The sequence below is a fragment of the Corvus cornix genome, chromosome 15, assembly GCF_000738735.6.
Source record: "Corvus cornix cornix isolate S_Up_H32 chromosome 15, ASM73873v5, whole genome shotgun sequence".
In the NCBI taxonomy this organism is placed as follows: Eukaryota; Metazoa; Chordata; class Aves; order Passeriformes; family Corvidae; genus Corvus; species Corvus cornix.
The window spans coordinates 3,936,489-3,958,218 of NC_046345.1; the positions used below are offsets into that span (position 1 = coordinate 3,936,489).

The 21,730-nt window shown below is 44.8% G+C and overlaps 1 protein-coding gene across 1 annotated transcript in view; it reads right to left on the reverse strand.

Annotated features, from left to right (window-relative positions):
- The window catches only part of HECTD4 (HECT domain E3 ubiquitin protein ligase 4), a 66,854-nt gene that overhangs the window by 15,428 nt on the left and 29,696 nt on the right, over positions 1-21,730 (reverse strand). The window contains exons 22-60 of the mRNA XM_039561307.1: positions 21,334-21,480; positions 20,098-20,202; positions 19,274-19,437; positions 18,719-18,952; positions 18,393-18,585; positions 18,133-18,237; positions 17,962-18,050; positions 17,471-17,646; positions 16,676-16,811; positions 16,383-16,524; positions 16,124-16,290; positions 15,443-15,589; positions 14,966-15,150; positions 14,401-14,554; positions 13,884-14,164; positions 13,280-13,469; positions 12,365-12,446; positions 11,586-11,788; positions 11,273-11,408; positions 10,469-10,651; positions 10,069-10,239; positions 9,481-9,650; positions 9,040-9,155; positions 8,117-8,220; positions 7,721-7,882; positions 7,437-7,585; positions 7,138-7,217; positions 6,857-7,020; positions 6,156-6,393; positions 5,594-5,730; positions 5,299-5,425; positions 4,551-4,688; positions 4,298-4,434; positions 3,985-4,145; positions 3,635-3,816; positions 2,072-2,277; positions 1,619-1,749; positions 1,248-1,453; positions 203-382 (exon numbers count right to left, since the gene is read on the reverse strand). Of these exons, the coding sequence (XP_039417241.1) occupies positions 203-382; positions 1,248-1,453; positions 1,619-1,749; positions 2,072-2,277; positions 3,635-3,816; positions 3,985-4,145; positions 4,298-4,434; positions 4,551-4,688; positions 5,299-5,425; positions 5,594-5,730; positions 6,156-6,393; positions 6,857-7,020; positions 7,138-7,217; positions 7,437-7,585; positions 7,721-7,882; positions 8,117-8,220; positions 9,040-9,155; positions 9,481-9,650; positions 10,069-10,239; positions 10,469-10,651; positions 11,273-11,408; positions 11,586-11,788; positions 12,365-12,446; positions 13,280-13,469; positions 13,884-14,164; positions 14,401-14,554; positions 14,966-15,150; positions 15,443-15,589; positions 16,124-16,290; positions 16,383-16,524; positions 16,676-16,811; positions 17,471-17,646; positions 17,962-18,050; positions 18,133-18,237; positions 18,393-18,585; positions 18,719-18,952; positions 19,274-19,437; positions 20,098-20,202; positions 21,334-21,480 (6,178 nt within the window). The remainder of the gene's footprint in view (positions 1-202; positions 383-1,247; positions 1,454-1,618; positions 1,750-2,071; positions 2,278-3,634; positions 3,817-3,984; positions 4,146-4,297; positions 4,435-4,550; positions 4,689-5,298; positions 5,426-5,593; positions 5,731-6,155; positions 6,394-6,856; positions 7,021-7,137; positions 7,218-7,436; positions 7,586-7,720; positions 7,883-8,116; positions 8,221-9,039; positions 9,156-9,480; positions 9,651-10,068; positions 10,240-10,468; positions 10,652-11,272; positions 11,409-11,585; positions 11,789-12,364; positions 12,447-13,279; positions 13,470-13,883; positions 14,165-14,400; positions 14,555-14,965; positions 15,151-15,442; positions 15,590-16,123; positions 16,291-16,382; positions 16,525-16,675; positions 16,812-17,470; positions 17,647-17,961; positions 18,051-18,132; positions 18,238-18,392; positions 18,586-18,718; positions 18,953-19,273; positions 19,438-20,097; positions 20,203-21,333; positions 21,481-21,730) is intronic.

Genomic DNA, 21,730 nt, shown 5'->3' on the forward strand with positions numbered 1-21,730 from the left:
CTCATTGCAATGTCGTGTCAGCACTTAGACAGGAAGGTTATTCCAAGAACTGCAAATCAACAGAAAATTTCTGGAGTTTCAAGAAAATTTCCTTATAGTGGAAGAGCTCAGAAAATTTCAACTGTAATTTTTGTTTCCTAAACTCCCCACCTGAGCCAGCACATTATCAGTGCTCATTAATAAGAAGATACTCCATTCTCACCTAAAAATTCCACTACTTGCAAGAGAACTGAGGCAGGAATAGTATCCAGTTCATCTTCGGATTTTCCATCCCCATCTTCCAATTTCCAGGTTAAGAGCTGTTCTGTGAATGCCATTGCCAGGGGAAATTCCAGGGGGAGGGAATGCAAGACCAACACAGCTCCAGGAGGAGGAGACACTCCTAAGCAAAAAGGTCCAAGAAAATCCTCATCATGACTCTGAGCATTGATAAAAACAATATTACTGTAAAAACAGTAATATTTAAGATATTTTCAAGGCTAAACTTGTGTTAAGTGAGAATTTTCTCTGCAGCACCTTGTAATAAACAAATAGGAATGTTTCTCTATATTGGTACATTGATATAATCTATAATTATAAATGCACAGAGAACATTTTATTCACATAAAGAAACAGAACAATTTTGAGCCTGAACATATCTAAATATACATACAGAACTTGCCCCAAATTAATTTATTTCTGTCTGATGGGTACTGAAAACAACATCAGCAGAAGAACTTAAGGATCTCCAAGCGGAAGTTTTAAGAACTCACTGCACCCAGTCACCTTCACTGCTCTAAATCCCACTGTCTCTCCCTTAGGGCAAGAGTAAAAAGAATATTAATAATTTTTCTTGCTGGAGAAGCTGGGGTGACCTAAGTATTGCTACACTGCAGATATATTACTCTGTGGCTAAGAGGGTCCTAAAAACACCTAAAAAAGCCATAAAAAATTATTCTCCATCTGAAACAGCTCCTCAAACACCAACAGCACCAACACTGCAGAAATGAATATTTTGAATAAAATGTTTTGAATACAAACACTGCTGGGTGAACTCCTGGAATATAAAAATGAGAATCAGATGGTTGCCAGTGTTTATAAAACCAGGCTTTTTTTGGTTAAGAATGAATTCCTCGTACAAAAATCCTGTCCTAAGCGCTGCTAGGACTGGTGAGCACACAGGAAGGTGCTCCAGAAGCCATAATAAAACTGGTCCGAGCTCTGAGAGGACAGTGAAGGCTTTTCCCTCGTGCTGAGGCTGTGCTCACCCAGTTTGATGTGCACCCTGTCCGTGGGGGTGATCACAGCCGGGTACTGGTTGGTGGTGGGGGGCGGCGTGAGGCCGGTGTTGGTGGGGGAGGCGTCGCGGGGGTAGCACACGGCCTCGATGAGGTTCAGCTGCCCGTTCCTCTTCACCTTGTGCCCCAGCCCATAGACCAGCACCCGAGCCCAGGGGGCCTTGTACAGGGACGAGCTGGGGAAACAGCAGCACAGCTTGGTTAGGCTCAAACAGGCTGGAAAACATCCCAGCCACCGCTTAAAACAAGTCTCGGAGAAGACAAAACTCTCAAAAAAATCAGTAACTGCATCCCCGGGGCTGCCAGGCTCAGACCCAGCTCTGCCCCTCTCCATGACTCACTCTTTTCGGAATCCAGACTGACTTTCCTTACAGGACACGATCACAAAGGCAGCCCCAGGAAAATTCACATCCATGTTGACTTTGGATTCGGAAATTGGGAATTCTTCAGCGGGAAACTGTTCTGGTGCCGCCTGTAACAGGACAATTCCTCGTGAAAGATCCCAAACAGCAGCAAACCTCCTCCCTCTTCTGTATTTATAGACTGCTCTATAGCCAAAGTATTTAATTAATTGTAAATTATGACACAGTGGGAGGCCACTTCATTTCAATTCAATCCAGAGCATTGCTACTGCTTTGTGTTTTCAGTGTGCCCACTGCAATCAGGATAATAGAATCCATCCAGAGAAACAATTCCCTGTGAGGGAACCATCACGGAAATTACAATCACACACAGAGCAAGGGCTCCTGAGAAGGGAACCCAACACTCTCATAAAACATGAGTGAATGTTTTACCTGCAGAAAGGAGCAGATCTGTTTGGTGAGGTCCAACAGACTCTCCTCTCCCTGATGCAGCGTCCGAGTAATGGCCACAGTGAGCCACTCCCTGATGGCCTGGGAATTGCCCTGGTAGAAGAGGTCTGTGGCAGCACAGGTCTGGGAATGGATGCAGTGCTGCAGGGACTGGGCCAGGAGAATGGAGCTTGAGCTGATGGTTCCATCTGGAATAACAAGGAGAACAGCACAAATTTGGAGATCGCTCCAAATGTTTATGTAGCCTGGGAAACAAAAGGTGTAGAACACCTGGAAGATTCCCAACCTCTGTTTTCAAGTGGAAAACTCCTTGCCTAAAAGTCAGCAGGAGAAAGGATCCACCCAGGCCCAGCCTTGTGGCTGGGATGGCCTCTCAGTGCCAGCTGTGCCCCTCACCAGCCTCAGCCCAGGCCCTGGCGAGGGCCAACACGGAGCTGTGGGATCACCCTGGCTCTGTTCCCCTGGGAAGGCAGGAACACATCGATCCATTGCTGAAGTACAATGAGGATGAGTGACCAGAGGGAAAAGCAGCTTTATCTGTTCTCAGGGTTTCCCCACAGAGCAACCAGATCATTTTTGGGCAGCCCCAAGTGGCTCTCAAGCCCCGACACCTCGTGGCTGTCATCGTGCAGCTCCCAGGAGAAGTCAAGGAAAACCAAAGAGCAGACCTCAAAGGAGTGGGCAATTCACCAAAATGCCAGTTTGGGAATTGGATGTATTAGCAGGACTTGAATTAGATAAATTTTAAAGAGGAAAAACTAAATTAAAGCTTGCAAAACTATTCTTAAAGCCATGCAAAGTAGTGCTGTACTCTGCAAGAGGATCCTTTCCAAGGCGGCATCTGTTAGAGGCAGCCAAGTTCCAAAGGAATTGAAAGAGGGAAAAGGACTCTTTCCAAGGGTAAATAATCACTTTCTATTATTAATAACCTATATTTAGCACTTCCTACTTCCTCCTTATACTCCAGCCATGTGACACACGTTTCTCTGCATGCAGAAGGGCTTTGTCACGATCACTGTCTTTGTCAACACTCACTTGAATGAGGCAAAGCTTCTGTTCCATGATTCAGCACAAACATTCTCTACCCACAGCTGGGAGTCCCGTGGGAAAAGGACAAACCACGTTGTGAATGAAGAACAGCTCCATTTTGAAAACTCTGAGACCCAACTGGCATTTAGCTTTACTACCCAGGGACTTTGAAGTGGTCTCAGTTCCTTGGGGTTGTCCCACATGGATGCTCCCAGTGCCCCCAATAAACAGAAGATCACTGGTGACAAAGGGACAGGAACACACTGGGTGGGATCTTAGGACTCTTAGGATCTTAGGCTCTTAGGATCTTAGGCTCTGACCTCTCCTGAACACTTTTAATTAGATCATGAGCAAGAATTTGAGTTTGGAACCTATCATTGAGGTCAGGAGTCCATCGAGACATTCTCAAATACCACCATTATTAACCAGCTAATAAAGACATACCAAATTCATTCATTTTTTTGTCCCCAGAAAAATACTGTACCAAAAAGAGCCGTGACAAAACCAAGTGTTTACCAGGAAGAGGTGGTGCAAGAAGCTGGTTGGAGAGCAGCTGCAGGTGCTCCAGGGTGATATCCCGGATGGCAGGAATGTGGAACAGCCGAGTGAACATGTGGGGAGATTTGGGAGCAAAAATATTGAGCAGAGCCATGCGACAGTAGAGCTTGGCCAGGGCAGCTTCACTCCTCAACAGCTCCCTAGGGAACACAAACATTAATTCAATTAATTCCTTAACATTAAATCCAACCATGAAGTTTGTACTGCTTAAAAAGAAGCTGTAGCAGGTAACTGAACTACAAGAAATGCTCTTCAGGTAATTCAAATTCAGGTAATGAAGTGCCTTGTAACCACATTTCTTTTTTCACCTGTGAATTTGGATGTTGGTGTTATCCAGGGTGACCAATCCGTTGGTTGCAGTCCTCCTGTATCCTGCAGGTGGCCTTTCCAACATGTCAATGGGATACCAGTACCTCACCAGGACTCCCTCACTCCGCAGGTAGGTCTCTACTTGCACCAGTTCATTCACCTGCAACACCAAACCCAGCACTGTCAATAACACGATAATTGCAACCACATTTTTCCTTCCAAGAGAGCCCCAACCCAGCATCCTGAGCGGTCTGTGCTCCCAGCTGTGTGATGCTGACCCATGAAAAGCCCTCCCAATGTGTCTTTACTCACTGAATCCACATCCAGAACAACCCCATGAAGGCCAAATGTCTTGAGCATGCCCCGAATGGCAAACTTGGGTAGAGCTGTTCCGACAGCGCTGCTGGTGACGTTGTTGCTGTCAGGAGAGCGAGTCACCACCGTGAGACCTGGCAGAAAGGGACACCAGGTTTGAAGGTGTTTTCCTCAGGAGACAATTTCTGCAGTAGATCCCAAAAAGCCTGAGCTTTTCTTTACCCCTCAGGATCCTTTGTGCTGCCCTTACCTTTCCGTACTTTGTCAATTGTGAATTTGTTTGCTTCATCTTTGATATCCTCGATGGTGGGAAGGTAGAGATCCCTTGGGATGCCTCCGTTTTCCTCGTACAGGAATTCCACAGTTTGCCTTGCTATATCAACCATTCCTGAAAGACAGCAGGGAGTGCAAGTTATTTCCCTCAGCCACTTGAAATTTCTTATTCTCATTAAGATCCCAAGCAGGTGAGTTTTCTAATTACTTAAATATTCTCTCAGTCAGGCTGAAAGATGGAAATTGGGAGTTTTCCTGAGAAAGCAGAGCTTTTCCTGAGCTGAAGGCTCAGAATTTCTACCTCGCTCTTAATGTGACTTTCCCACAAACACATTGTCCTGCCAGACCTGAATTCTGCAAGACTCCCAAATCTCATTATTATTTAAACCTCGTAAGTTTTTCCTGGATAGTCACAGACAGAAAATGCCTGGATATAGTTTCTTCCCCAACTGTTATTCCAGAATGCTTCTGTGTTCACATCACAATGAATTCTGTCACTATTTCTGAAACCACTTTCCCTATTTAAATAGTCCAACTTAGTAAAAGTGTTAAAAAAAAAGCATGAGCACAAACCAAATTCTAAGCACTGGAGGGAAACAGCAAGTGAATTTTTGTTTAAGTTTTCCAGCCCTGAATAGGGTAAAATATGAAAGAAACACAGGTGTTCTCTCACACTTCCTGCCCATCACAGAAAATAACGTGCATGGAAATAACTACAGCCATACCTAACTGTAAAGCTCCTTTAATCTGATCCAACCCAGACTTCCTCTCAGCCTCATTACGGAATCTTCTCCTAATTGTAGGGAAAACTTTGGTTTCCCAGGCTTTGACCAAGAGGGCATAGTGATCCTCCTACAAAGAGAGAAGTGTTTTAGAACACCAAGAAGTGGTAAGTTACCAGCAGCTGTATTTCTGTTAGGGAAGCAGGAACAACTCTTGCGGCCAAATTTCAAAACCTAAATGACAAGATCTGGTTGTAGGTTATAAGTTAGAGGAGGCAAAGTTTGCCACATTCCTCACCCTGGGAATATCATCGTCATCATCATCATCACTTTCATCATCTGCAATAGGAGGGGGGTGAGGATCAGGGCCTGAAGTGATGAAGTTCTCATAGCTCAGCTCCATTTTATAGTGGCAGGATGTGTCACTGTCATACTCTGCAAGACACCGACAGAAATAATGAGATGCTAATGCATGCAAAGACATCCCATGAAATTGGAGCTACACAACATTCCATGCTCTCCAGGCAGGGGGTGGGAATGCAATTCCTTTTGACACAGCATAACCAATTGGTGATCCAATCCACCGTAACATACTATTGTATCCCAAGCCCCAATGAGCTCATTTCTCATTGTAGCTGCGCTAATTACGAATAATTTGTGTATTCATACAGAGGAAGACCAAAGAAGATGGTTTTAATTGCCTTGTCTAAAATCAGATAAACATGGCTTTCTGTGCTACTGCCCCACCTAAACAGGCACTACCTAAGGACCAAGGACTGCAGCCAGGCTGGGTTTAAATCCTATTTTTTTGCTTGGCATTTCTGCTGGGAAAGCTTTAAAAGGAATTAAAGGCACTTTACGTTGCTGAGCCGTGGCGACAGCGGCGATCCTGCAGGGGGGCCCGTGGGTGCCAGGGTCGGAGGCGATGCTGGTGCCAGCATCATTGTCACTGTCAGAGGCCATGGCAAAGGGCAAGGCCTCGAAGTTGGCACTGATCTCCTCGGCCAGGTCGAGGCACAGGTCGGCGGCGTTGCGGTGAGCCTGGCCCTCGGCGTAGGCGAACGGCCGCGAGCCGAAGTTGGCCCGCACCTTGGTGTTCTGCAAAAGGATGCAGGGAAGCTCTCAGATCCTGCTCTGAGCCCTCACTCTGCCTCAGTCAGCAGCTGATCACACCTCCCCGCCACGAGGATGCCCAGCTGGCACTCTGGAAAGCTTTAAGCTGCCAAACACATGCTTTGAATTCGCCTGCTTTCCAGCTTCAAGTTGCAGCAGCCTGAGCTGGGTGCTTTGAAGCAATGTCAGTGCTGGCAAGGAATGCTAAGAGAAGGGCTCCTGGCACAGCACAGGGCATCCTGCCAGGCCAGCTGCACACTGCTGTGCTAATGGGCAGGGAAAACCAAAATAATGACACAACACATGCACCTGGGAGGGCTAATGAATACCTCAGCCTACCCGAGAAAGGTAAAAAAGATCAATTTGCTTTTCTACAGAGCAGGCTCAATATTTTATATCATGTTTTTAATATTTCTGGAAGTACACTGAATGACAAATACAAACTTGCCTTTTTCTGAATGTGGACAACTGGCCACATTCCACCAGACACATCCTCTAGGTAGGGCACAAGTCTCTGCCCACAATATGTAAAATAAACTCTGCCCTTTGCTGGCTGCCCTGGAGGAGGGGGAGTTCCTTCTGTTCTTTCCCATCCAATTCCTGCTACATCACCTGGAGAAAAACACAATCACAAAAAGGATTTGATCAGTTTTCTCATCCAGCATTTCCCTGACATTTAGAGGATTTTCTGATGGAGCAGATAAGGATTTTAGCCGTGCTCTCACATACCAGGGGAAAGAGTCACATCCAGTCTGACACTCTTCCACTGCAGCAGGCTGGAGCCATTGTAATGCACTGCTCGCCCATTGCTGAGGGGCAACAAGGACAGAATGAGACAGAGCATCGAGACAGAGCAGGATCACAGCCCACCAAAGCTGTGATACTGAAACTCTCCTTATTTTGCAGAGATATTCCAGTCCATCATTTTAGCATTTCAGTTAAAAAGTATGTATTGCCCACTACAGCCTCCTCCCCAGTTTGCTGACAAATGCACTGAGCATGGTTTTTGATGTGCACCTCCAACCTACTTGTGAAAGAGGCAGGTGCCCACTGGGTTTGTCCAAGCTCCATCCCGTTTTTCAGCCTCTGTGGCAAATCCAAAGGAAACTATTGGCCCAGTGTCATCATCTGTATCTCCATAGGAAACCACTTCAATTTCCCAGTAGAACGACGGTGCCTAGAAATAAAAATAATAACACGTTTTTAAAAATTATTTACAAAACAAAGGTTGAGGAGGCAATTTTCTTGCTTTTCCTTCTCATGCCCTGTTGGATATTAAATGACAAAGTGCTGTAGAGCTGTGAGGTCTCACCTGCACTGGGACTGGGGAGGTGGCATAGATAAAGGTGCCCCGAGGAAGTCCCCCGCCTGCACTGGGATCAGCCAGGAAGGTCACAGCAGTGAGGTGTGAGGAGAACATGCAGGCTCTCACTGGGGGGAACACCCTGGATGGGCTCCACGTGATTTCTTTGGGCTGCAGATACAACAGAGCAGTTTATTCTACCAATCACAATTCAAGTCACCCACTAAAATACAACCACACAGTTTATGAGGTGCACGTTTAAGACAACTACAACAAATCACATCCCAATGCAAAATTCACAAGAAATTCACATTAAAGGAGATAATTCAAGAAGAATCCTCCCAGTTTGGGCAGCAGCAGAGGGTTCTCTGAGGGCAGAGGGCTCAGCACTGTCCCTGTGCTCACCTGTCTCCTGTCTGCTTGGAGGGGAGGAGGAGGGGGCCGAGCACAGTCGCGGTACAACATCCGTAACCTCTCACACTGCATCTCCACAACCACGAGCCTCTCCCCTGCAACAACAACCCAAACCAGGCATCAGCTTCCAGCTGCTTCCTTGAGTCCAGCAGTGTGATCTTAGTACAGAAATAAATATGGTATTTGCACTTTGAAGAGGTTTGATCAGCCTCGCTTACCTGAACTATGAAATTAAGGGTAAAATACAACGTATGCAAAGTGTTTTCTCATGTTTAATTTATATTTGGTTAGCAAAGATAATGCTGTGTTAATTAAGATATAAAGTTATCGAGCAAGTTTATGGCCCAGCAAAGGCAGGAAAGCAAAAAAAATCATGCCTACTGTCAAAAAAATCAATCCTTGCCCTTTTACACCAAAATCCCTTGGCTCCTACCCTTCACTTCAGCCACTTTTCCTCTGGCATGTTCCTAAAACTTGCCCCTGAACTGAGATTTCCGCTGGGCCCATTGCTGATCCTTAAACAAGGAGAGCTCAAGGACCAGGAATATAAGAAAGCATTGCAAAAACCAGCAAAAAAGGTGATCAAAAGAAAACATACAAATGATAATGTCAAGGAATACAGAGTAGGATATGCTGGAAGCAAGAGAAGTAGAGAGTGCAGAGGAGAACCAGTCCCAGGACTTGCTTCCTTGATACACAGAATTATCATGTTCTGGGCTAAATTAATGCCTAATGTTTAATGATTTAGGCTGATTATTAGCTGGTCTTACATCAGCAGCTCTGCAGCTGTGACAAGACACCCTGTCCTGTGCCAGTTCCTAAACTCTGAGTGGCTGGAGGACAAAACACTGAAATGATTTTAAAAGCTGCTTTCTCTCTGACCCAAATATGCCAAGAAGGTGTTGGCTACATACCAGGGCTGCACTCCTGGGCCACCAAATTCAGAACTTCTACAGCAGCTGGGCACTGTTGAATGAATTCTTCACAGAATGAGCTGTCTTCCAACAGCTGAGCCATCACCAGGCATGCTCTGGAGAGAAAAATAATACATTTAAAGTGTTACAAAGTGTGTGCTGAATTCAAAGCTGGCTTTACAGTAGTGAATTCAAGGGTGTTTTAAGAGTAGTCTTAAACTTAACTCTGATTTTAGCTGGACCCTCCCCAAAGGCAGCTTTTCGCTGCTTCATAGATGGATTTACTGAAGCATTTGCTCAGTGTGTTACAGGGACACTCATGAACAACACCCAGACACTAAAAGGGAGCAAGGAGGAATTTCTACTGCCAACACCCCTAGAGGAAGGGCACAGGAACTCATGCAACTCCCTTGGATGTTGGTGCACAAAGCCAGGACTCACCTGGTTCTTATTTCAGCAAGGAGCCGGACCACTGCCATTACTGGGGTTGAGCCATCTCCTGTTGCAGGAAGTGAGGTGTGAATAGAGAGACTTCCCTCCTGAGGGAGCAACATGGACTGGACTGCCTGTACTACCTTCTCAGTAATGGACAGTTTATGAAGAGGCAATGCCTGATGGTGGGGGGGCACGGTAAAAAGTTAAATTCAAGTAGTTAGTTTCTAAGAAATGAGGGTGTTTTATTACCTGGAGTTAATTCTTAGATGTTACTATCACAAAATCAGCACCAAACACCAATAAAAGAAATAAACCCACCCCAAAACCAAGCTAGAAATTAACCAAAAAAACCCCCAACCCAGTATGCAATGGAATATATTTAAGCACAAAAGATGAATATTCATGTTACTTGAATGAGAAATTAAATATATTGTTAATATATGCTTAAAACAACAAGGCAAACTTTACAAATCATTTATAAGCAAAGATGAAACCTTTTTTTTACATGCTGCAGGTTAACAATCAGTATGCTGTGACAGAAATAAAGCAAGAATCGAGATTATACTGAATATTGGATATTTAAAACTCCCATACCTCAGATCTTGGAACACAGAGCCTAGATAATGGAATAGTTAAAGTGTCTGATGCCTGGGAGGTCTTTCTAGTGTCTATAGTGGTGGGTGGGAATTTGACCGTAGCTATACCTTCTTGCTCATTAATAGATGCCACAACTCCAATGCTTCCTGCTATTCCTTTGCCTAAAACCTACAACCAAAGAAGGGCTGCATGAGATTGAAGGTGTCACAAGCAGGAATCCGTGTTTGACATCACACACCAACTGCACACACAACCACACGGGGGTGTTGTAGCAAACAAGCTCCACACGCTGCTGTTCCACAAGCACATCTTGCTCCCAAGGATCCCAGGGCAGGGAAAACCTCAGGAGAGCAGCAGCTCTCATCTAAGATATCAAATGTGAACAGTGCTGAATTACCTGAACTTCAGAACCTATTTTAATTGTCTCCTTAAAGCCACCCAGAGCACACAGGGCAGCCACTGCCTGCCGAGCAATCCTTTGAAGTTTAGCCAGTTTCCTTCCACTGCTACTCCCATTCTCCAAAATGCTTTCTGCGTATTTCCCAAGCTGTGGAATGTACATCAGAGCCCGAGACAGAACCTGAAGACAGAAGCAAAAATACCAGGGAACGACTTCAAAGCACAGTTCCAACAAAAACCAGTGCCCCAAGCCTCCAGCCCACACAGTCTCAGAAGAATCGTTTTTGTTCTTGAAGAGAATTATGTAACTCAGAATATTCCACGTTCTCTGAAGTGTGAGCACCATCAAAGCCATGACCATTCCCTGGTAACTTTTAGGATAAATACAGTCTTGGCAAAAGTCTTTGCTGAGGATTTCACCTATGGAATAGATTAGGTGCTGGGGGATTCAGAGGAACATAAACCCAACGTGTTTTGTTCCAGCCAACACTTTGTACCCCCAGAGGCCACAGCCACGAGAACAGCCAAGGTAGAATAACCTGCCACAGGCAAGGGAACTCCCTAACAAACAACTTTGTTAATGCCTGAAAAGAATGACAGCAATTATCTAATGATGGGTCGATTTTGAGTATTTGTCCCACCCTGACAGCTGAGAAAGGGCTGGGTCTGTGCAGTTCCACCCTGGTGTGAACTGTTTCTGTGCTATATCAGAAAGGAGCAGCTCAGGCCTTGCTAATCATTAGACTCTCTAACTACTCAACCCCCAGTGAGGAATGTGCCACTCGTGGTTGTGTTTGCTCACTTTTTCAGCAGTTGTTGTCCAGATCTGAGCTGCATTGGACTCTGGGGCCATGAGCAGGCTGTGCAGCAGGGCAATCACCTCTGCTGCCATGCTGTTTGCAACGTGCCCGCTGATGAACGGCCTCACAGGATCCGTCCTGCGCAGGAGACACAGGCAATTGGACCATTCAGTTCAAAACCACAGAAGGAAAAGAAGCTTCAGTTGTCAACAAGATACAGCACAAAAAAGGAAGCTTATGAACAGCCAGATTATTTTTTGGGAGAGCTACAAGTATCGGTAGAGAGAAAAGCAGAATGCAGACTGAGGGATTTACCTGGCGAGCTCTGAATTCCTCTCCCTGCAAATGGATGTTTGTGCAGTCTTCTTTTTGTCCCCAGTGGACAAGCCGCTGCTGGTCTCTGGATTGACAGTCTCTATGGGTGGCCCCACACTCACTATCAGCCCAGATTGTGCCCACTTGGTTGCTTTTCTAAGAGCTGCAGCAGCTTCTTCTGTAATGACCTCGCAGCAGCCACTCTGCAAAGGAAATGGCCATGGAAGGCAAATGTCAGATCCACTTGGGTCACTCTGCTCTCTCTGTTCATGTAAAAGTGCTGAGAACACAGCAAAACCCCCTCCTGGGGGTAGATTAGTCATAGGACAAGTTCTGTCTCTTGCTTTTTATCATCTACAGAGAGATCAGGGATCAATTCACTGACTTTAACATTCCATTCTTAGATTAACAGTTCAGTTTCTCTGATCAAAAAGCTACAAATGAGTATTTCTGGTGCAAACACTCAAGAACATGCCTGAAAATAGACATGAAATTTTAGTTCAAGTGTGTGGCTTAAAATTTGCACTATCAATGTGCATTAAACACTTGAGAAAAGAGAATATTAAACGGGCTTAAACCTGACCTACAACGGTTGCAGGAAGCATCAGCTGAAATTCTTTTTCATCATTTACCCCTGTATGGGATCTGTATTTACAGAGGTGAATGATGAATAAAACAACATTTAACAAAGGGGACTTAACATCAGTAAAACCCAAGAATTCTGACTGGCCACCAATTTTTAGGATGTTGAACAATTCCTTAGTTATTCCTCCTCTTACTTTTGTCATGTCCCGATCCATCTTCACCACCTTCTCCATGTTGGCTCCAGTCCCCAGTCGGAATGGGCGGCCTTCTGAGCTACTGTTGGAGGGGAAACAAAACACAGGAGCTTTGTTCTCACTGCTGGAAAACACAGCTGAGCTACACAGCCCAATTTCATATATTAGGGGTGGTTTGAAATGATTTGAAGCCACCCTTGCAGCTGAATGCTCAACAGCAAGAGAAATATGAGGCAGTTAAGGATATACCCCATTTACAGAGGGAATTTAATCCTATTGAATGCATTTATTTGCAATGCAATTTAACTTTTTCCCCCTGAACAAGTCTCATGAAATGGTTTTTATTGATCACAAATGCCCAGGGCTCCGAGTTCACCTTTCACTTGTACCTTTCAGTGTAATTTTTAGAGTACAGGTTCAAAATCAACCCATGGAGTGAGGGAAGATGAAACAACACAAAATGCAGGAGGTGACAGCATTGGGCTGTTTGACACTCAGTGATCCCAACATCCAGGTGGGTGCTGAGAATACCAAAGAATGTTTAATAGCAAATTAGTGTCCAACTTATGCATTATTAAATCAGTGCTTTTAAAGCCACTTTGCCTTGACAGTTCTATTTGTTAGTCCTGCCCAGCCTGTCACACCATAAACAAGATCAATGAGATTCCATCACAAACACAGAATCTAAGGAGCTAATTTTTCATGTGATTGTTTTCAGACAGATGATGTTCCTGTGTTCCTTTGCATTATCTTATTGCTTTGCCAGTAAACACAACACACTGGGCAGACACTTTGCTGTCCCATTTACTCTTCCATCTAGGATGTATTTTTCTGCAGCTGAGCACTGGAAAAAAGGAGAAGATAAAGTGAATTGGTAAAATTGGTTCTAATTCCAATCCAGTGAGCTGAAATTACCTTAGTAAAGGCTGGAGGACTTCATGGGAGGACTGATCTTCTCGTTTATGGATAAAAATAGAGAGTTTACCATCCACTGCCTCACTTTCTTCTCCAGGATCTTTATCACCTTTTATGGAGTTTTTAGGGCTGGCTTTTGCCAAGGTAGTATCTGGCTCAGAGGCAGTTGGAGAAAGGACTGTCTGGCAGCCTTGAAGTAGAAAGGAGAAAAGGAAACAAAGAAACACAACCATGAATTTTCTTACCCTTGGAACTAATGCTGACACACCTGGGATGTGTCTGAAACATCGCTGGGACACCCACCTTGGTCTGAGGACAGGGAAATTAGGAAGCAAATGGAAAGTCACAGGAATATCCTACTTTCAGCACTGACAGATACCTCCCAATAGTTGAGCTTTCTGTCAATAAAAAAGCTCCTGGAACAAACAGATTACCCAGAGAAGTTGTGGCTGCCCCATCCCTGGGAGTGGACAGGGCTTGGAGCAACCTGGCATAGTGGAAGGTGTGGAAGGGGGTGGGACTGGATGGGCTTTAAGGTGCCTTCCATTCCAAGGTTCCATGAAACATGAGTCCCTTGGGCACAACACCAAACAGCTGCTGGTACCTGGCACGACATAATCCGCCAGCTTTGCCAGCAGCAGGGAGGCAATCTTGGAGGCTGGGTCACTGGGATCATCCTGCTCACTGTTCAGAGAGGGCACTGAGTAACTCCAGGGAGGCAACTCCACGTTTCCACAGTCCTCAACACTCATGAGAGGCAGCGCAGCACGACACAACTGCAGGATTATAAGGACCAGCTTTGGAGAAGGACGCTGATCCAAGAGGAGGGACAGAAGCTTGGACACACAGGCTGGCTGGCTCAGGATGGCTTTGCCAATGTGACTCCTGAAAGGGAAAAGAATCTTGAAATTAAAACCAAATTAATTTATTATTTACAAGATGTATTAAAAGCAATTTCAGTGTCTGACAAAATATCTGCAACAGTTCTTCCGTAACTTGACAGCACTGATTAAACACTAAGATTAAGGGTCAGTTTTAGAATGGTTTGAAAAAATCCACCAAAGATCCCACATGGGCTTTGATACATAGGAAAAAAATACTCCAGAGCAAAGGCCTCATACCTTGAGAGGTCATTCAGAAGGCTGAGGACATCCTGAAGTGCATCATTCCCTGCAGCCTGGTTGCCACAGCACTCGGTGGCTCTGGCCAGGTGGTTGGTGAGCAGGCTGGAGACCTGCCTGGCCAGCCCGGAGTGAACAGCGTCTGTGGAACCCCCTTTGGAAGGGATGGAAGAATACACAGCTGTAATCCACAAAAATCAATGTACACACCACAGAAATAACCCCTGACACATCCATCACTAGCCAACAGCCACGTGTCTGTAAGTTTATGTGCGTTATGGGTGAATTCTACCATGAGAGAAATGCCAAATGATCCCTCAGAATCTCCGTGTTCTCTGATTACGTTTACACAGAACCAAGTGGCAAAATGTGAAATTATTTCCATGGGAGAAAAAAAGCCAGAATCGAAAAACAAGAAAAAAAATCAACTGAATTTTGTATTCACTTCTTAGGAACCCACAGAGTCCCATGTCATGGTGAATGACTGCCCTATTTTAAACACATTTACACCACTCATCAGGCAGTTCTAACACACACAGCTGGGAGATATTTCCCGTGTTCCTACCTTCTTCCTTCTCCCACTCCACACAGCGGTTGGCCAGCACCTGGAAGGCAGCCCAAGCCATGGTGGCCACCTTCTGTTTCTTGGTCTGTTTTTCATTTGAGCTGGACTCTGTCTGGCTGCTCAGGCTGCAGAGCCGGTCCATGAGCTGGACCAGGCCACTACGCACCAGACACTTCTCCTCACTCCTGCAGGAGAAATCCAGGGTGGAATTAACTTCTCCATCACAAAGAGACACAACGGGAATCCAGAACTTGCTGTTAGCTCAGTAAGTAATTAGTTCACTCGGCAGAAAGATGGTTCTGCCTCTCCCTTACCCTCCCCAGATGAAATTGTGAGGGAATTGAACTGGATGGCCTCAGATGCTCCCCAAGATGAAGAAAGGGGATGTATTTATACTACTTAATGCTTCTCCTTAAGGCAAAGCCTACTAAAGCCAGGTGTGGATGCCCCCTTTCCCTTCCCCAAGCGCTTCCACACCTTGTGTAGGGAATGGTGCACAAGAGGCCAATGCTGTTGGCACAGGCGATGGGGTACCGGGCACACAGGGACACCACTGACGTCATTGTCTCTCCAAAAGCCTCCTGGACCTGCTCTACCATCCCACCACACGTCAGCTCTTCAATCCTGTTGGGAGTTAAAGATTGGGAATTGAAGGCTTCAATTCACAAAGTTCCAAAGGTAGCTTTAAGAAAATAATAATCAGTGCATGTTAAGAATTACTCAAGGGAGACTTAGAAGGAAGACTGCAGGTCACTCATGTTTTCACATGAAACATGTAAACAAGAGAGTTAGAGCTCAGACATCTCACTACAAACAAAATACAAAACATTTATTACATTTAGATGACAGTATCAGCTAAATCTACCACTAATAGCTAATTAACATTTATTTGGAATTAAATCAAGGGAGAAGGATGTCCTCTATACATACCTGGGAACATGTCAGCCCAGTACGAAAGGAAAGTTCATCTACTGATAAATAAAAGCATTTCTTAGAAGTTTCTGCCTTTTTACCCCACAAGAGCCAAAGTATTTGTTGCAACCTTAGCTCTGCCAACTTGTTGCCTCACAGCTACTCACTTCTGGCTTTCCAGCACACAAAGCAATTTACTCCCTTCCACAGAGACCAAACCACCGAATTCTGGAGAAATGCACCCACCTTGGGCCTCCCTGGAGCACCATGGTCACCGGGCCCACCAGGTGGGTCACGCCCCCGACGCGCACTGCGGCCGTCAGCAGCTCCCTCATGTGCACCAGGGCCTGCTTCCTGGTGTTCCCACGTCTCCAGCGGGTCTGAGCAGCCAGCAGGAAGCTGCTGCTGGACACCTGCAAGGTTTGGGATGGGATTTTTGTTAGACACAAACAAGGCACCTCCTGGTTTTGTGCAAGTTGGAGTCCGAAATAAGATAACGACGTACGGCTTGGTCGGGGTTTGTCCCGATGAAAGCGAAGAGCTGCCCCAGCAGGACACTGTAGGTGGGTTTGTCCCTGCTGTCCTCGATGGCCAGGGACTGGAGCAGGGTGAAGGAGCTGCTCCTGTGGCTGGTGACGTGCCGGCGCCTGCGAGGGAACAGGAATGTTACACCTGGCAGCAGAAGCTGATCCAACCAGCACAAATCCTGCTGTGCTGGCAGGGATAGATTTGATCAAGTTGATCATTGGAACAGCACAGGCACAGAGGTGTAAAGGGAAGGTCTCAACCCTGCTGTACCTCTGGCTGGCCCGGGCAAACTCGATGTCCTCGTTGCCAATCATCTCCAGGTCGGATGGGGCGGACATGCTGCGCAGGAACACGGGCTGGCGCACGGCGTGCGAGATCACCTTGGTCTCAGAGGCTGATTTACAGGCTGAAGTATTATAAAATAATAAATAAAAAGTTCATTCCTGGTGCAGGGAATTATTTACAAACTGGCTTTAAAATCAGTGTTGGATATTCCACTGAAAACTGAAACATAGGGTAGAGAAAACCCAATCTAAGCAAGAACATGCCACTCAGATCTGAGAATTTTCCTGTTTTCAATCCTGTTGGGAGTTAAAGATTTGCAGCTGAAGGCTTCAATTCACAAACTTCCAAATGCAACTTTAAAAAAATAATAATCAGCACATGTTAAGAATCTCTCAAGGGAGATTTAGAAGGAGAACTGCAAGTTGCAGTTTTCATATGAAACACGTAAACAAGAGTGTGGAAGTTTCAGCTCAATCTCACTACAAACAAAATACAAAAACAGCTCTGAGGGTTTTCCTGTTTCAGGTATTTTTCAAATCAGATTTCTTTTGATTTGGTTAAGTATTTTCCCCCAATAAATCAAGAGACTAAAGTTTAAATTCCACCTGTTATTACTCAGATCTCAAATTACCATCATCATGGCAATCAGAAAACAAAGGCTCGACTTTATTATAAAAGAATTCACTTAAATTAGGAAAAAAACCGTTTAATTTTGAGCAAAAGAGGGACAAATAAGAAATAAATGCTATCTTTAGGAACTGCTGGTAATTAGAGTTGTACCTGGAGTTTCTGCAGGGGTCCCAGATATGCTTCTGGTGATCCCAGACTGTGCTGCAATGGTGACATGCAACAACAGCTCTGCTCTGTTCATCAAGCTCTTCACCAAGGTTTTTGTCTTTGCTAAGGGATGAGAGGTCTTCTGGATCAGGGAATTCACCTCTTGGAAAAACTTCTCCCTGGGATTATGAAAGGGAAGTAAAAGAAGCAAAGTCAATGATGTCTGAATGCTTTCAGAAAGGAAGTGTTACTGTGGAAAAGGTCAGTTAAAGAGGACTTTTGGCATCAATATGTTCTATGCCAACAATGGAGAAAGCAGAAAACATGGAAGAAATAAACAAGTGATTTGCTAGCAAACACAAGGAGTTGTAGGTATTAATATTAATATATTTAGCACAGAAGTTTCTAATCATTTCATCAGATACTTTTGGAACTCTCTGAAATTCCCCTGAAGCTGCCCCTCCTTTGAGGCCTAAATGTTCACTAATACTGACCTTAATGCCAGGACCACGTTCTCAAGATCACTTCCATCAAAAGAAACTTCTTTCATTGAACACAGAAGCTCTAGCTCCTTCATCTTGCTCTAAACAAAGGGAAGGAGAAGGATGAACAGGTTTGAGGGAGCAGAGTGAGGCACAAGCACCCACAGCAGCCCCAGTGCTCACCTCGTTGAAGTGATAATCATAAAAAAAGGGGACATTGTTCTCCAGCTTCCCGTGCATGGCATCATCCACCTCGTTCTGCCACTTCTGCTCCAGCTCAGCCACACTCTGATAAAGAGACAGAAGTCACACTTGTTGCACTTAAGGTGTAGAAGGGAGTTTAAAAGAAGAAATCTTGAGTACATTTTGGATTTCTGTGCTGCTAAATTACACCTTTATTCTCAAAAAAAGCTTTCTGTTGTTTCAAATCATTTTCTTTTTACCTGCAGCTGTCTCTCCATGGCATTCAGCTTCTTAAAGGTCTCTCCCATAATTTTACAAAGTAAGTCATATTCTTCAGCATGTTCTTCCTGGTACTGGAAATTTATCAGGGATTGGAGAGCATCAACTAAATTCAGATGTTTAATCACACAGGAAACCACCATCTCCTCCATGACTTCTGGCTGGATCACTTCCCTAGGGTTCCAGGGAAAGCCAAACTCATTAATCAGGAGTAAGAGACCAACTTGGACAGTTCATATTTATAAATCATCAGATGCTGCATTCACAAACGCGGTTAAAAAACCAGAGGGAAACAAGGACTCCTTACTTTATACTGGGTCTAAATTGAGGCCGAGCACGTCCAGAAATTTCCCTGAGCTTGATCATGATTCCTGGGGGCAGCCTAATCCTGGGCAGATCAAAGTAGTGTCCAACAGGAGGCACGAGCACATCAGAGGGGTATGTGAATTCCCTATCCTCCTCTATAGTGAGAGGCAATGGAGATGGGCTTGGAGTAAGGGCTGGAGATATGACCCCGTTGGCTTCCACCTGCCACTGGCACCTGCAAAAGGAAATAAAAACCAATTAAAGGGATTTTTATTTCCCCCCTCATTGAGAAAGACACTTCAGTCAATGACACATTACAAAGACTAAGTATTAATAAATGAAGTGTGGCTTGTATCAAGCATAACCCAACCCTCATTTTACTCTAAAAACCCCTCTGTTTTGGAGAACATTCCCTCAGTTTTAGGTGACACAAACTGCTGAACAAACTACAGGAAAACTGATCCAAACATCGCTGTAAAGCACAAGACCTGAGCCCAACTATACAAGTCACCTCCCCTCAGAAGAAACCACTCAGATCAAAATTGATTATTTTTACCTTTGTAAGAGTTTAGATCTTAAGAGCTCTTGACAGGTTTCTTCATCTTTGGTAATTTCTGGCCCATTGTACAAGATCCTCAGCATAGAACAGGCCAGCACAGAGAGGCCCAGGGCCAGGTCAACCAGGAATGGCAAACCTCCTGACACATCTTCTGAGGATTCCTGCAGAAGGAACAGGGAGAAGTTCAACCAAGCAATCCACCAGGAAGGCCTTTCCCGTCTATTCAAGATAGGAGATTTTATATATAATCTTTTCTATGTAAGGTATAGCTCGATATCAATCTTAACCCTCACACAAAAATTGCTCAACAATTAACAGCAAGTTGTAAGAACAACTCAAGGCAAGAAATAAGGGATTTAAACATTATTTTCCCGAACCAAGAAGGAACAGGTGAAGTTATTTTTGGCTCAGTCACCCTAGTCCTAACTTGTAGTGGGATTCAAGATCCCCTGTGTTTGATCCCAGCATCCCTCCCCTCTCTTCTTCGTGGGCTGGAACCATTATTTCCTCAGGACATCTCCAATTTTCAGGTTGTTACAAAGAAATCCTGACCTACAAGCAGCAAGGGATGCTGAACTGGCTTCAGGAGGTAGATAAGACATGTTTGATACCAGCTATCTCCATGAATCCCTAAGCCTCATCTCAAACTCGGGTTCTTTTCATTGCCAACACATGATTTGTCTCACTGCCCAAACCAGTCGCTGCTGGTTTCCATTTCAAACTGCCAAGCTGGAAGCACATTTCTATCGATCTGGAATTTGTGGCAGGCAGGGGACAGTGGAAGCTGAAGCTCTCCCCCTGGAATTCTCCCCCTGGAATACCTGTGCTCGGACAGTGCAGGCAAAGCCCCACATGGCTTTGTCCGGAGTGTTGTGCTCCCGACCACTCCGCATTTCGAAGGAGAACGTGACTGTGTCTCCTTCCACCTTCAAATATCCACGGCAGGAAAGGGGGGGGGGGGAAAGAAAAGAAAATATATTTAATAATTGAGGCAAACAAGCAGGCTTTTCACACAAGTGGTTATTTTATAGGTTAATGCTTTTAATGACAGGTTTCTGGGTGTTGTTTTTATCTCAAATGAGATACTCTGATTTAAGATTTTTCCCTTTTTGTAAAGGTGTCTTTTAGTAGACAACTTAATTTTGCTGCTGGCTGACTACAGCAAAACAGAAAGAACCACCATAGCTGTAAAATCAAAAGCAGAAATTATCAGTATGTTACTTAGCCTTGATTTTCACTGTTTGGCTGCAAGAAACCAGGCAATAATTAACAATTCTCTTCCTGAATGAAGACAAACAAGTTCTTCAATTAGAAGAATGACAACAAATTAATCAAGGAGCTTGCTAAAAGAACTGTATCAAAATCCATTGTGAAAAATAAACCGAATTCCATTAATTGTGAACAATGGAGTTCTTGTCTGAAATTGCTTTCCAGTTTATTACCTCTTGATTTCTTTTTTACAACGTGTTTTTGTTATGTAAAAAAGCCCAGTTTTAGTGGGGGACAAGGTAGCAGCACAAATTAAACAAAAATAAAATCACACTGCAGAGAGTGTGAGGGGACACATTACCAAAGGATTGAAATGCTGAGGTTTCAAGGAGTTTAAGGGATTCTTCTGTCTTAGTTTTACTGCCAATGAAATTTTAAAACCCAACAGAAAGAGCTGGAAGTTGTTTGTTACATTTACTACTTGATATATTTGGGGGTTACTATCAAAAAAAATTGACTTTAAGAGAATCTGCACAGACTGTGCAAGAACTTCTCCTAGGAGGGTGTACTTAGGAGAAGAGCAGTGCCATCAGAGACTCCAGGACTCAAACATCTCCATCAGGAACTCCAGTAAGACACAAAACAAACTCCAAGGGAAGCATCACACGGAACACAGAGCCGAGTTTAAAGATATCCCCCAAGGACACAACAGCTCACTGAGCAGATCTCATCATGGATAACTGTACATTTAAAAGCTTGGAATGCATAGCTGTGAGGGTAAAATGGGCTGGGCATGGTTTCCAAAGGGAATTTTCTATGGGAAATAGGGGTGGATGGTAATACTGTACCTTCACTAAGTCCTTGGGCCACCCCGTTCCTAAGACACTACGGCTGCCATATCCCAGTGTATTGCCTCCATACTCAGCAACCTTCCTACTGTTTGTGCTAGGACCAGCATAGATCACCAACTTCAAAACATAAAATACACTGTTAGACTGTAAGAGAAAAACAAGAAAACCTAATAATAATAATAATACTTAGCACTTCCACCGCGCTTTCGACTCTCGAAGCGCTCCATGCACATGAACCAATCCTCACAGGCTCTGTGAGGGCAGCAGGGTTAAGTATTATTATCCCCATTTTACAGATGGGGAAACTGAGGCACGCAGGGACTCGAGGGGCTCGGCCCCTGCTCACACAGCAGGGCTGGGAGCAGAGAGCAGGAGAAATCCTGACTGCCAGCCC